The sequence below is a fragment of the Struthio camelus genome, chromosome 17, assembly GCF_040807025.1.
Source record: "Struthio camelus isolate bStrCam1 chromosome 17, bStrCam1.hap1, whole genome shotgun sequence".
Lineage (NCBI taxonomy): Eukaryota > Metazoa > Chordata > Aves > Struthioniformes > Struthionidae > Struthio > Struthio camelus.
This window is the reverse complement of record NC_090958.1, coordinates 5,323,251-5,336,132: the sequence shown is the minus strand read 5'-3', so window position 1 is coordinate 5,336,132 and position 12,882 is coordinate 5,323,251. Positions and strand designations below refer to the sequence as shown.

The 12,882-nt window shown below is 60.1% G+C and overlaps 1 protein-coding gene across 2 annotated transcripts in view; it reads right to left on the bottom strand.

Moving 5' to 3' along the window:
- The window catches only part of KSR2 (kinase suppressor of ras 2), a 98,094-nt gene that overhangs the window by 79,022 nt on the left and 6,190 nt on the right, over nt 1-12,882 (bottom strand). For both annotated transcript variants that reach the window (XM_068911145.1, XM_068911146.1), the window contains exons 3-4: nt 12,401-12,551; nt 5,423-5,927 (exon numbers count right to left, since the gene is read on the bottom strand). In XM_068911145.1, coding sequence (XP_068767246.1) covers nt 5,423-5,927; nt 12,401-12,551 — 656 coding nt within the window. The remainder of the gene's footprint in view (nt 1-5,422; nt 5,928-12,400; nt 12,552-12,882) is intronic.

Below are 12,882 nucleotides of genomic sequence, written 5' to 3'. Positions count from 1 at the left end.
ACTGGCTTGACTTTTGCTCCCCAGGTAATGTATTTTTAAGACCTTCCATTCAGAGTTTGTTATTTTGACTTCTTGCTGATGAATAATCATTAACTATCCATGAAAGATTTAAATGGCCCATGGAATTCATGAGGTATTAAATGGGCATTATATTATCAGCCACTCTAAATGTTTTGTTTCCGTTTCAAGACCATTCATGAGATGTTTATGGGTTGTGGATTTATGGAAGCCAGGGGATCTTTTTAGGAGTAATGTTCCATACCCCAGAGTTACGGTCAACAGCTGGAGGCTCCGTGCAGGAAAATCTGAGGCTGTAAGCTCCAAAAATTTAACCCCTGCTGCAGAAGATTTAGGTGTATGGCAACACAAACACAGGTGTAAGGGAACAGTGAATTACACTGTAGAAATAATCTCCTAAAGACAGAATGCAAAAAAACTCGCGCTATCATCAAGAGTAAAGCAGTACGTGGTGGCCTTCTCCTGAGAGGACACAATTGCTGCTGCTGCTCTCCCAAAAATACTGTGTTGTTTTACCTCTGTCCCTGAACTGAGTTAGCAAACCTGCTACTGCAGACCCGTAACACCGGGACAGCTTCCCTCCCTGAGCAGCAAGATATAAGGAATATCCATCTCCTAGCTCAAGGAGAGAGGTCCGAGGCCAGGTCCTTCTCTTTGCTCTCTACCTGCTCTTGCCGACTGCTACAGGCAACTCCTTGGAAATGTTTCTACCCGCCGAAGCTGGACTGATGATGCACTTTGATAAGGAGAAAAGAGATGCCTTCCGAAAACCAACTCCTAGCCGAAGCATGGACTTCTGAGCAAGGAGATAAAGCTCCTACCACCGGGGATGACTTGGGTGGCTTTAGTCAGAGCTGGATTCAGCTGCAGTCATTAAGTATCCACTCCAAGATGATCCTCCAATTCTTCTCTACAGTCAGGGGCCTCTCCGGCTCCCCTGAGCACAGTTCATCCCCTCCCGAGATAAAGCGACGAGATAAATTACCCTGAGACATACCAGTCTCATTCTTGGGACTGAGGCCCACCCCAGGGTTTGAGGCCCCACCAGAGGGCAGACCACAAAGGGGTAGAATGGAGGTAAAGTTACATTAATAAGTAAATTTAACCTTAATTCAACTGAATGCATTTTGCTTTGGGTTTGTTCATGGGCAAATTTTCATTAGGATGCGCATTCCCAGTGCAGGCACGTTCAGCACGGGTGCAAGGTGCGCTTGCAGGGGGCGGCTGCCAAGATGAGGACCTCCAAGCCCTCCCGCTGCATGGGAGGCGTTGCCACCGCTCTGAGCGATCCCAGGGCACATGCGCCAACAAGGGCCCCGTTTCCCCAGCAGCACCCTCAGCCCTGCAGGTCCTCCCCAGGGAATCTCCTAACACATCTGCTCAGTTACAGCTTAACAAACCCATTTCAGGAATTCATTTGGATCTCTTGAGTCCTCCCTGTCTGCAGAAAGCACTCTCTGGCTATGCAACAATTTTCCACCTCAACAAGGGAGCGAACAGGAAGGCTCACCTGCACAGCAGATTGCTTTACACCAGGATCACACGCTGATGCAACTCCCGCTCGCAGACGTCTACCCAGGAAGAAGGGCAGCTTTGCTGAGCTTAAATTGCTTCCAAAGCAACTCTGAGCTAGAAAAAGCCATTCCTACTCCAGACTACAGATGGGATTTGATGACCAGGACAGAGGCATCTCAGGCCATTGGAGATGCCCCGCGTGGTGGTGGGCTGGGCACCTCCTGCACCCCACCTCCAGCCCTGTGGAGGTCCTTGCGTGCCCCATAGCACCCAAATGGCACGAGTCACAACTTCCACCTCTGCTCACGCAGGAAATTATATCGCCAACATTATGCCAGCTTAACTCAACACCTAACCCTCTGCCTGGGAAACTCGCCTGTACAGGGAGACCTTTGTGCTCCTCGTCTCTCAGGTCTTGCCTGTTCAGGCCATCAGCTCGCCAGGGTAAGCGTAGCACCTCTTTCTATGTCAGGACATCATACTGCTAATAGAAAACCATGATCAGAAGCAATCCAAGAGCCTATGGGCTATGGGCATGGCTAAAACCAGAAGGGGGTAATAGGAGTAGGCCTCAAGTCATTTTTCAGGGATAAACACGGTTTCAACTGTCTTGATGTTTTAGGTTAGGAGTAAAACTCCCTCCTGTAAGGAGCTCCCTTGTGAAGCAGAGTACAGCGCAGAAATTGGACGTTGCAGAAGTGCTGAAATTAAAAAGAAAACCTAGAATACACGTGCATTACATGGACACAACCATAAAATAAGGACTAGCTGATACAGCAGCCCAGCTGGAGAGCAAGAGAATGGCCCTGCATTCACTACAGCACCCTGGCAAACTCAGTAAAACTACTCTTAAGACTCACCCCAGAAGTTGTACTAAAACGGCCATGTGACATGCTACGCTTAAAGTAACGGCAGCAGGAGCTGGGCTACAACGAATTTAGAAGCCGCGTTTTCTCCGAGCCAGGCAAAGCACCAGCCACCGAATCCAGGCTGGGCCAGCGCTACAACTGCAGCCTGCTGCTGCTCGAGAGCAGAGGGGAAAAAGAGAGAAGAAAAAGCTGCCTCTTTAATGCACTAATTACTTTCCTGAAACTCTAATGGGATTAGAAGGCAGGATTTAGTGGCTGCCTCCTGAAAATCATTAAGTGCCATTACAGTAAATTAACCTGCACAGTTTTGCGCGCAGCTTTGGGGAGCCCGGGTCCTTCCGAGTCCCTGTCTCTCTGCATCAACGCGATGAACCCCCAGTAGGACGCTAGCGCAACAGAGTGCTACTAATATTTGTTGTCTCTTTCCTCTATTAATTTTGTTTAATAAACTCCCTGGGCTGCGGGGATTTGCCTCAAGCCAGTGACTGCCAAAGCAGGCTGGTGGCATGCTAATTGTAAATTAAAGTTGCATGATCCAAGGTGGCACAGCACCAACGGGAAGCAGAAACCAGAGCAGCAAGGCAAAGGGATTAAGGCCTTTCTGCTGCTAAGACAAGAAAAGGAAAGGTGGATGGAGGAAGCGGTGCCGTCCTGGCCTCCTGGCACATCCACGAAATCAAGTTCATGATGAACTTGCTGGAAAAGTCATTTACGACTTCAAGGATGATTCACAAGGTGCAAGAAAACACGCTCTTCGCCTACTCGTTTCTCTTGGCTTGTGCAAAAAAAGTCAAGCCACCCTGCTCCTCCAACCGGCTCATGGTCTGGACCGGGACGGCTGGGAATCAGGGACTGAAGGCTTTCCTGGAGTGTGGTCCAGACACAAGCTCAAGCCTCGCTCCAGCCTCACACCCTCCAGGGCAGAGTGATGCAAGGATGACAGGGCCGGGGAATCGACGGACCTGGGGTAACCAAAGGCAGCAGCTGGGTGGACACAGGCCACTCTGCTCCCACATTTGCCAATGGTGATGTATAATATCCTAACAGGCAACGTTATCTAGGGCTAGACCTTGCATCAGATCCCGAAATCCAAATAAAACCACTACAGAACGCAAAGCATCCTCTAAAGCTTTGCTCCTGAAACGCTTACTGGAGACAAACCAAAGTAAACGCAATTTTAGGGGCCTGAACACCAAGAGGGAAGGTCCACCTTGCACCAGAGGCAGAGCCAAGCTGCAATCAAACCGTTCCCAAAAGTTAAGAGCTCTTACAGGCAAAATCTATCATTCCTCCATCTAGGGGAGAAAGATGATTACCCTCGTTTTCTTGCCGTAACTGCTGCCGCCCGGCTGCGGGGACGCAGCGAGGGCACAAAGGTGAAACAAGTAACACGGCGTGGAGGCAGCGCCGCCGCAGACCCAGAATAAACCTGTCGCCTCTGATTACCTCTAATCTCCCCGTGCCAGAGCAAGGGCAAACACGGAGCTGGCAGGCAGCAGCGCCATTTAACGGGCTTGCAAAGGCAGAAACGGCAAGGACGGGCTCGAACAGCGTCGGCCCACGAGCAGAGGGAAGGGCGAGCTCGCCGGAGCCCAGAGCGCGCTGCAAACCGCCGTCGCCGCAGGGGCCGAAACGCTTCCCCTTGGCACGGCTCGATGGGAAGAGGTGGCACGTCTGGACCTGGCGCCCGGGCAGCGCTGCCGCGGGCCCCTGCGCTGGGCTCTCCTCCGAGCGCCGGAGGGCTCCCGGCCGGGGGCTTCGGGGGCCGGGCCGGGCACAGACGGAGAGGGAGCTGCGGATGCGGGTCCAGCCTGCTCCGGGCCGCTGCCGACAGGACCCCTGGGCCCGGCGCGCAGCTGCCTCGGCGCCCAAGAAGGGCTGGTTTAACCCTTCCCGGCCGCGCGCCGGCGGGGCTGAGCCGCGGCGGGCGGCAGCCTTGCGCTGCGCAGCAGCAGCCTCTGCCGGCGCGGCAGCCGCAGAGCCGGCCCGGCCGAAGCGACGGCGCACAGGTGCCCGTCCTCCCCGCGGGCCCCTGCGTCTCTGCCAAGGGCGCTGGCGCAGCAGCCCCCTCCTGAGCCTGCTGCTGGGTTCGACCGCCCTCGTGCAGGGCGGCCCGGCTGGGGTAGCCTGCGCGGGCCCAGGCGTCCGGGGCTGCGCCCCTCCGTGGTGTGCGGGCACCTTGCACTAATTACCGTTTTGGTTTAATCGCTCCCTGTCCCTGAAGCGTTTCCAGCATAACAAGTTAGCAGGGAAAGAGGCCAAAGAGCCTTCTGCACATAACGTCAGGGAAGGGAGACGTGTTCGGGGAGGTCTTTAGGAAGGGGCACGCAAAGCACGCGGGGCTCGGCGTTTCGGCTGAAAAACGGTTCTTCCCATCTTCCGCACGCTCACGCCAACCGCCAGCCCTCCTGGCAGGGCTGCGCACCTCCTTCCCCGCACCGCAGCCGCAAAACGAGCCGCCCGCAGCGTCCCGGCGCCCCGGGCGCCGAGACCCTGCGGGACGCGGCGGCTTCGCACAGCTGCGATCCCAGGCTCGCTCCGGCCCACAACTTCAGCCCCCAGTCCTGCCCCTCAGGGCAGAGCCCCCCTAGGCTCGCCCCCGGGTGCCGTAACCGGCCCCGCAGACCACACCACTGACGCTTTGTGCGTTGTTCAGGCTGCAAAGGGGCTGGAGGGCACACAGCAGGCCCAAGGTCCTCCAACAGGGACCTTCTCAAAGGGGCTGGAGGGCACACAGCAGGCCCAAGGTCCTCCAACAGGGACCTTCTCAAAGGGGCTGGAGGGCGCACAGCAGGCCCAAGGTCCTCCAACAGGGACCTTCTGAACATCCTCCACCCAGGGACCTCCGTGCTCCTGCGAGCTTGCAAGGAGCTAGCGTCAGCTGGGGAAACCGAGGCAAGGAGAAAGCAATGGAGTAGCACGCAGAGCAGCCGAGGATGCGGTCCCAGCATCCTCAGTGTTTTAGGAGCCGAGGCACTTTTGCAAAAGATCTCCCTGCCCCGCGGGGGGCACCCACTTACTTGGGGGTGTGCGCCTCGTCCACGCGGTGGCCCAGCTGGAACTCGTGCGACTTGCTGCGGTGCAGCGCCGTGAAGCCGGGCAGGAGGTGGATGAGCTTGCGAGACGACGGGGGTGGCGTGCCCGGCGGCTTCAGCTTGTTCCGCCGTCTCACCGGCGGCGTGCCCGGCGGCGTCATGGTGGTGACGATGTTGGGCGTCCGCGGCGGGGTGTGAAGCGCGTGCCGCTGCCGCGGGGACGGCGGCAGGGAGCGGTGGCCCGACTCCACCGGCGGGCACAGCCCCGGGTGGCCCTCCACGGTGAGCCGGTCCACGTGGGTGTAGATGGGGCCATGGGCTGAGCCCGCGTGGCAGTAGTGCTGCACGCACTTGGCCGGCACCTTGGGGCTCGGCGCGAGGTGCGTCCTGAGCCACGGCACGGGCTCGGGCTGGCCCGCGGGGTTGTTCTCCTTCCCCGTTTCCGGTGTTGGCCACTGGATGGTCCAGTCCTGCTTGGAGAGGCTGCCTCCTGCAACGAGACACACGGACACGGCCATGCAGCGAGGTGCGAGGTCTCGGCCACCACGGCGCCCACCAGCTCCTCAGTGCTCCAAACGCAGCAGCGTGAGGCAGCCTGCGGCCAGGACTGCTCTACTCTCGCCCCAGCACCATGCTGAGCTTAAGGCAGGGCTCCGAGTAGAAGATGTCCAGCCGGCATACTGACCCAGCCAGGCTGCGACCAGCACCGCGCAATGGCTCAGGACCCTTTCAGCCTCTGAAGGCCCTGCATGCCTGCAGGCACAAAGCAAGTCACTCCAACAACCCAACCACCTAGGTGAGACCTATCACCTCTGACTCAACCATACAGGTGAGACCTACCTCCAGCACCCAACCCCCCCAGGTGAGACTCGTCACCTCCAACCCAGCCACTCAGGTGAGACCTGTCACCTCCAACCCAACCACCTAGGTGAGACCTGTCACCTCCAACCCAACCATACAGGTGAGACCCGTCACCTCCGACCCAACCATACAGGTGAGACCCACCACCTCCAACCCAGCCCCCTGCCCCAGTCTTGCCTTTCCCCCCCTTCCACAGGTTGCAGAAAAAGGTGGAAAACAAAGGACAAGAGCAGCCACGCTTAATTATTAGTCCCCACCAGCGTGGAGATGAGTAAAGGCCTGTCTGTGCTGACTTCAGAGCACCGAAGTGATGGAGAGGACTCAAGATCTCGTCACCTACTTCTTTTGATCACCGCTTCTCATAAAACCTGCATAAAAATGTAATCTCTTTATTTTAAAAAGACTCCTTCCCCCCAGCCCTGCTTGATAATTAATTGCCTGTCCTGTTATCTATTCACCCTTTTCAAGGGAAACGTTTTACCTCAAGCTCTTGAGAGGAAACAAATTATATATATAAGGCAGCTTCGGAAATGAAAGGTTTCAGACTTGATTGAAAAAGCTCCGGGTTGGGGAAAGGGGGGAGAGGAGTTTTCTTGAATTGTCCTCCTAAAGCAGAAGGAAATAAAGTCCCACCCGAGGGGCAGGCGGCCCTGGGAAAGGGCCGAGGGGCGAGCGCGGAGCTCGGCGGGGGCGGCCCGGGGGGGTCCGCAGGCGTACGGAGCTTGGCGGGCGCCTCCTCGAGCGGCTGGGACAAGCGGCGAGCAAAGCAGGGCAACGTCTCGGGGAAGAGCGGTGCGGGTAAGGGCGCCGGAACGGCTTGGATCAAGGATGCTATAGAGAAACAGATTGCTGTCTAATTTGACTTAAATAAAGAAAAAAAAAACCCCATGAGCGCCCTCGCTTTGCAAACAGGGAGAGGAGAAGGGCTCGGGGGGCGAGCCGGGGTGGCCCGCCGCGCCGCGACATAAATAAACCCTCCTGCAGGCTCTCGCCCCCCTCCATTCACCAACGCACGCCCAGGGATTTGCACGAATCGGCATGCATGGTATGCAAAGTAGCGTGCCCCCTCATTGGCTGGCCCGCGCGCATAGATTTGCATAACTTAAAACCGCCGGGATGCTGCGGGCCGCAGGCCAGCGCTCGCCCGCGGCTGCTCCTTCCCGCCGGCGGGAATTACTGCCGGCTAGCGGAGCCGGCGAGCCGAAGCCGGCCGGGGCGCCGCGAGGCCCCGCGGCCGCGGTCCCCCCTCCTCTCCGTTTACACACGCGTTCAGCCGCTGCTTATTTTGAGGGCTGGCTGTGTCGTAACACGACTGATGCACTCGCGAGCAAAAATAACCGGCGATTCGGCCGGCGGGTGCGTCAGGGCTAAAAATACCGCGGAGAAGCTCGGGAAGCGCGTTTCCAACCCCGTCGCTTATCCGCGGGCGCTGCGGGTAGCGGGCCCTCGAGGAGACGTGGTCGAACGCGTTTTCAAGCAAAAATAACACCCGTCGCCAAGCCCTAATCTCTGCGACACGCTCCGTTTCGCCAGCAGGCTGCCTCGAGCGGAGCCCGGGAAAGCGGGCCACGACGAAAGCAGCCTCCCGTTGCCCCGGCTTCCCGGCTGCTCCCTTCTCCCGGCGCCGCGGCCGGAGCGACGCTCCCGGGGCGGCCCCTCGCACCCACCGCGGCCTCAGGCAGGCGGCGGCAGCTCTGCCAGCCTGAAGGGGCCGACGGAGCCCAAAAGCGCTTCAGAGCGGGGGAAAAAAAAAAAAACCCCAAAGTTTTTAGGAACTGGCTGGCCGAGGAAGCGAGGCAACGCTGTTTGACGCAACAGGCGGTACAAGGCGGAGGCAGGCTTTTAGGCGACTCAAGGCGAGCAGGAGAGGGAGGCGAGCCGCGCGAGAGGGCTGCATCCGGGAGATGCCCCGACGGGGAAGAGTTCAAGGCGGGGGGACGTAACGCCGTTGCCCTCCCTCCAGCCCAACTCGCACGTGGTCCGCGGCAAGCTCGCGGAGACGCGCGCGCCTTGGAGGACAGCGACTGCTCGCACCCTTAACACGCCAGATGCAAAAACTGGGGGGGGGGGGAAATAGCACCGCGGAGAGACGGCAAAACGCCACCAGCAAAGCTGCGCTCGTCCCCTTCCAGGGGGCACCTGCCCGGGCCCGGGCAAACCTCCTCCCGCTCCCACCCAGCGGAGAGGGGCTCGTCGCTGCGGGAAAAAGGCTCCATCGAGATGGATAAACGTGACCAGCCCTGCGCACGCTCGTCGCATCCTGCAGCATCTTATTCCGGCCCAACTGGCTGCCCTGGCCCTTCTGGGGTCTCCTTTTAGGGCTGGCCATTAATAAAACCTCAAAGCCCTTCTAGGGAGGGAGAGGGCTAAAGGAAGGAAAAAATAAAGAGAGCACCAGCCGACCGCAAGGAATGACAGAAGGGAAGAGGGAGGGTATTTGCAAGGACAAAAATTTAAGGCATAGCTATTTTAAAGTTGCCGGAAGAGCCTGGGGTTTGGTTCACCAGGCACAAGCAGCGGCTCTCGGGTAGGCGGGATCCCCCCCGGCACGGAGACGCCGCGCGGCTCCGGCGATGCCCCGGGGGTTTGCAGACAGCAACCTCTGCTCCAAGCAGCTCAGACACGACTCCACCGCCAGCGCGCTGCCCCTTCGGTTGCAACGTTTCGCCCCTCAGGTAGCTACGGGCAGCGAGCGCCCTCCGGAGCCGGAGCCTGCAAAGCCCAAGGAGCAGCTTTCAAGCCTGCCCCCGACCAGGGCACTCTGTGCCACTGCTTCATTTTATTTTATTTTTATTTTTTACATCTGCTCTTTTTTTTTTTTTTTTTCCTGCCTTTTGAAGCCCTCGCGAAGGCGCAGCTTTCCCGCCGGCGAGCGAGGGGTTTCGGCGGCGCGGGAACCGGCGCCCTCCCGCCGGCCCGCGGCCTCCTCTCGCCCTGCCTGACCCCGGCGCCAGCTCGAAGCCGCCGCAGCCCTCCGGAGACCGGCAGGCACTCATAAATATGCAGCGACGGATCGGGGTTTTTTTTCTTTCCCCCTCCCCTCGGACAGTTAATAACCTCCGTGCATAACCCGCTAGTCACACGCCATCAACTCCTCCATCCACACTGGCACTACGCGCCTCTTGCTTAATATTAAATTAAACCTGTTTGGAGTTCAAAAGCGATGCCTTGCCTGCTAATGAAATACTGCTTCCAAGTATAAGGTTTCACAGCTGCCGCGGTGGAAAATTCAATACAGACTTGTTAACACAATAAAGCAGGGTTTTAATATAGGGTTTGCGCTACGTTTGATAAAGTAACGTGCTTTTGGTTTGGGAGCTTTCCAGGGTAAGCCCAGCGTCTGCTGTCTCACGAGTATTAGACCTCAAGGACGTAGCCTGCATCTCCCCCTGTCCGCCGGACTAAGATAAGTCACTATTTTTAAAAGAAAAACAAGAAAGGAAGAAAGAGGGGGGAAAAAAAGGAAGAAAGAAAAGGCATCACCATCCCAAACGTTGCTCCTCTGGGAACAGGGACAGGCAAACGGCGAGGTGCCCGCGCTCCCGCGAAGGACCTCTCGCCCTCCGGCGGGTCCGACACGTGCCGCGGTCCCGGCCCGACGCCCCAAAGTCGGGCTTGTTCCCCGTCATCACACCCCGGTAAAATTCATTGTACTTTCAGCAAAAACCCAGCAACCTGCTTTCTCCCTCCCTCCTCCGCCAGCCCCCATTCCCACGGAGAACCGGCCTGGGAAATTAGATGTCTCTAATTAATGACTCAATACATAGAGATTGATGGGAAAGGTTAATACTGTACCTCATTCCAGCTTTATTCATACTAACCTTGGCTTCCAGAAATCAGGCACTATCGCACTTGTGAATAAATTGCATGATGTTTTAAAGAGGCAGCAACCTGTTCATTAACCGTGTTAAAACAGACCAGGAGCATCTCCGTTTTAAAAAAAAAAAAAAGAAAAAAGACAAAAACCACATACAATACTGTATCTCCTGCCCTGAGGTACATCTGAATTTCTTTCCAGGAGGGGTATCTCCTTGGAGCAAACCCGCTGCACCTTTTCCTGCCGGAGACCTGCCACGGGGAAGGCAAGACCTGGCCCCTGGAAAGCGGGTGGTGGGAAAAGCCGGGAGGACTAAAGGACCGGGCGCTTTCCCGCGCGCGCCGAGGAGCCCTGCCATGGCATGTCTTCTCCAGCGCTGCAGGAGCCCTGAAGCCCCCCTGCACCGAAGAGGGCGTCTGCCGAAGGGGGGCTACGCCCCACAGGTCAGCACGACCAGCCATGTCAAGGTAAGAGACGACAGCCCATGTTTAAGACTTCCCAGCTGGTGGCCCGTCCCCGGGTCGCAGGCGGTTTCTTAGGGCCAGCGCATCAGCGGCCGCTGGACCATGCCCGGTCCGGGGGCTGCGCCGGGAAGCACCCGCTTGCAGCGCCAGCACCAAGGACGAGCTCGAAAAGAAGCAAGATGGACGCGTTTGCCCCGAAAGGGATCGGCGCGGGCAGGAGACTTCCCTGGGACCTCTCGGAAATCGAGGGAAACACCCTAGATTTCCAGTCCTAACGGCGCTCTGGGCCCCCCCAACGCTGCCCAGCTCCGAAGCCAGGTCGCCCCGGGTAGACGCGTCCCCCACGCACAAAACGCTGGGCTGCTGCGTCCTAGCGGGCCGCCCCGCGGACGGGCTGCGACCAGAGCAACGGCAACCCGGCCAGCCGGCAGCCTCCGAAGACGCCCCCCGCGCAGCTCCGCCGAGCGCCGACCTCCGCGTCCGCCCGCGCTCCCGCTGGACCGGCGGCGGGGCGCCCGGGGGGGGCCGCGCCGCCCGGCTCCCCGGCCGCCTGCACCCAAGCGGGGCGCGCGGGAAGCGGGGAGGCCCCCGCCGCGTCCCTCCGTAGCCGGCCACCCCGAGGAGGGACGGGGGCAGCCTCCGCCGACTGCCCTGCCGCCCAGCCGGTCCGCCGCTGCCTTCCCGAAACGTGGGCACGCTCTGCCTCCGGCGCCTCCGCCGGCCCCATCGCGGGGTCCCGCCGGCAGGGAGCGGGACGCGGGATGCCCGGGCGCTGGCGACGGCCGTAAAGCGGCGTTTGTTTGCAAGGGGCTTTACAAGTCGGAGGCGTCTGAAGAAGGAGCGGGCCGCGGCGGGCGCTTGCTCCAACAGCGGCGAGCGTTAGCCAAAACGCCAAAAGGGAAAGAGGGCAGGAAGCCAGGCGGGAGCCGGATTTAGGGAGCTAAACAGAAGGCGGAGGCTGGCGCTCGGCCGGGCCGCAGCCTTTCCCGCCGGCCCCGGGCACCGACGCCAGCGAGCGGTGGCGGGGGCCCTCCGCCGCCGTCCAGAAACGCTGCGCGGCCCCCGGCCGGCGAGCCCCGAGCAGCGGGGAGGAGGGCCGGGCGCCCGCCGGCAACGCCGCAGCCGCCTGGCCGCTCCCCTAAAGGTGCCTCTGGGCAGCAGGAAAAAAAAAATCCATATTTTATATATATATATATATATATACACACATATATATATATATATATATAAAAAAATCACATCCTTGCTGCAAGCCGCATCCCCTCCGCTCGCCAAAGCTCAGCCTGCGGCGGGTCCCCGCCGCCGCCGCCGCCGCGCGGAGCTCTGCTGCCACCGCCCGGGGGCCGCCGACCGAGGCGCGCGCCTGCCGCGCCGCCGGCCCGGGGCGACGCGGGTGCGAGCCGGGTCGCCGGGACGCAGTGGGGCGTTTTCCTCCGGCGTCCGCGCCGGACCCCTGGGCGGGCTCGCAGCGTCTCAGCCGGCCGCGGGCAATACTGCGAACGGGGAGAGGCCGCAGGGCGCCGGCCTCTCCGCAGAGCACTCGCAAACTCGCCGCGCCGCCGGCTCGCCGCGGTCGTACCGCTGCCCCGCGACAGCGCGAGGTCCCCCGGGGAAACGCCGCTTCTCTGCCCAGCGGCATGAGCCGCTTTTGCCTCCAACCTGGCAGGGAGCCGCAGCAGCGGCGGCTCCCGAAACCGCCTTTCCCGGGGCTTTTATTCGCCCCGGGCCCTTTCTCGGCCTCCGAGCGCCGCAGCCGGGCCGCTGCCGGCGGCGGGGGCCGCTCTGCCCTCGTGCCCGGAGCTCGGGCGAGCGGGGCCGCACCTGACTTGTGCACGCTGCGCAGGCAGGACAGGGAGGCGTTCAGCCGGGCGCACTCCTCGCTGTTGGCCCCGAACTTCTCCACCGTCTCGCGGACCTGGTCGTCGGTCATGTCGAGCAGCTCCTCCAGGCTCAGCTGCCCCGGGCTGATCTCCTAAGGCAGGGCCGATAGGAGAGGCGTGAGAAAAGGGGGGGCAGAGGGGGGATAATCGGCCAAAATCCCCGCGGCGGAGCGTCGGCCCAGACTCAGTCTGACAAGCCGCAGCGCCCCGCTGCCGCCCTCCGCTGCGTCACGCCTGCCGAAGCGATCCCGTCCCCTGCCCCGGTCCCCCCCCCCCCCCCCCCGCGCCATCACCGTCCCCTCGAGCCTGCCTCAGCGGTCCCAAACCCAAGCGCGCGGCTCAAAACAGGCCCTCCGGCGCCAAAAACCAGCCCCCTCCCCGGCCCCAGCCTGCTCTCGCTCTGGAGGCTCCCGCGGGCGCTCT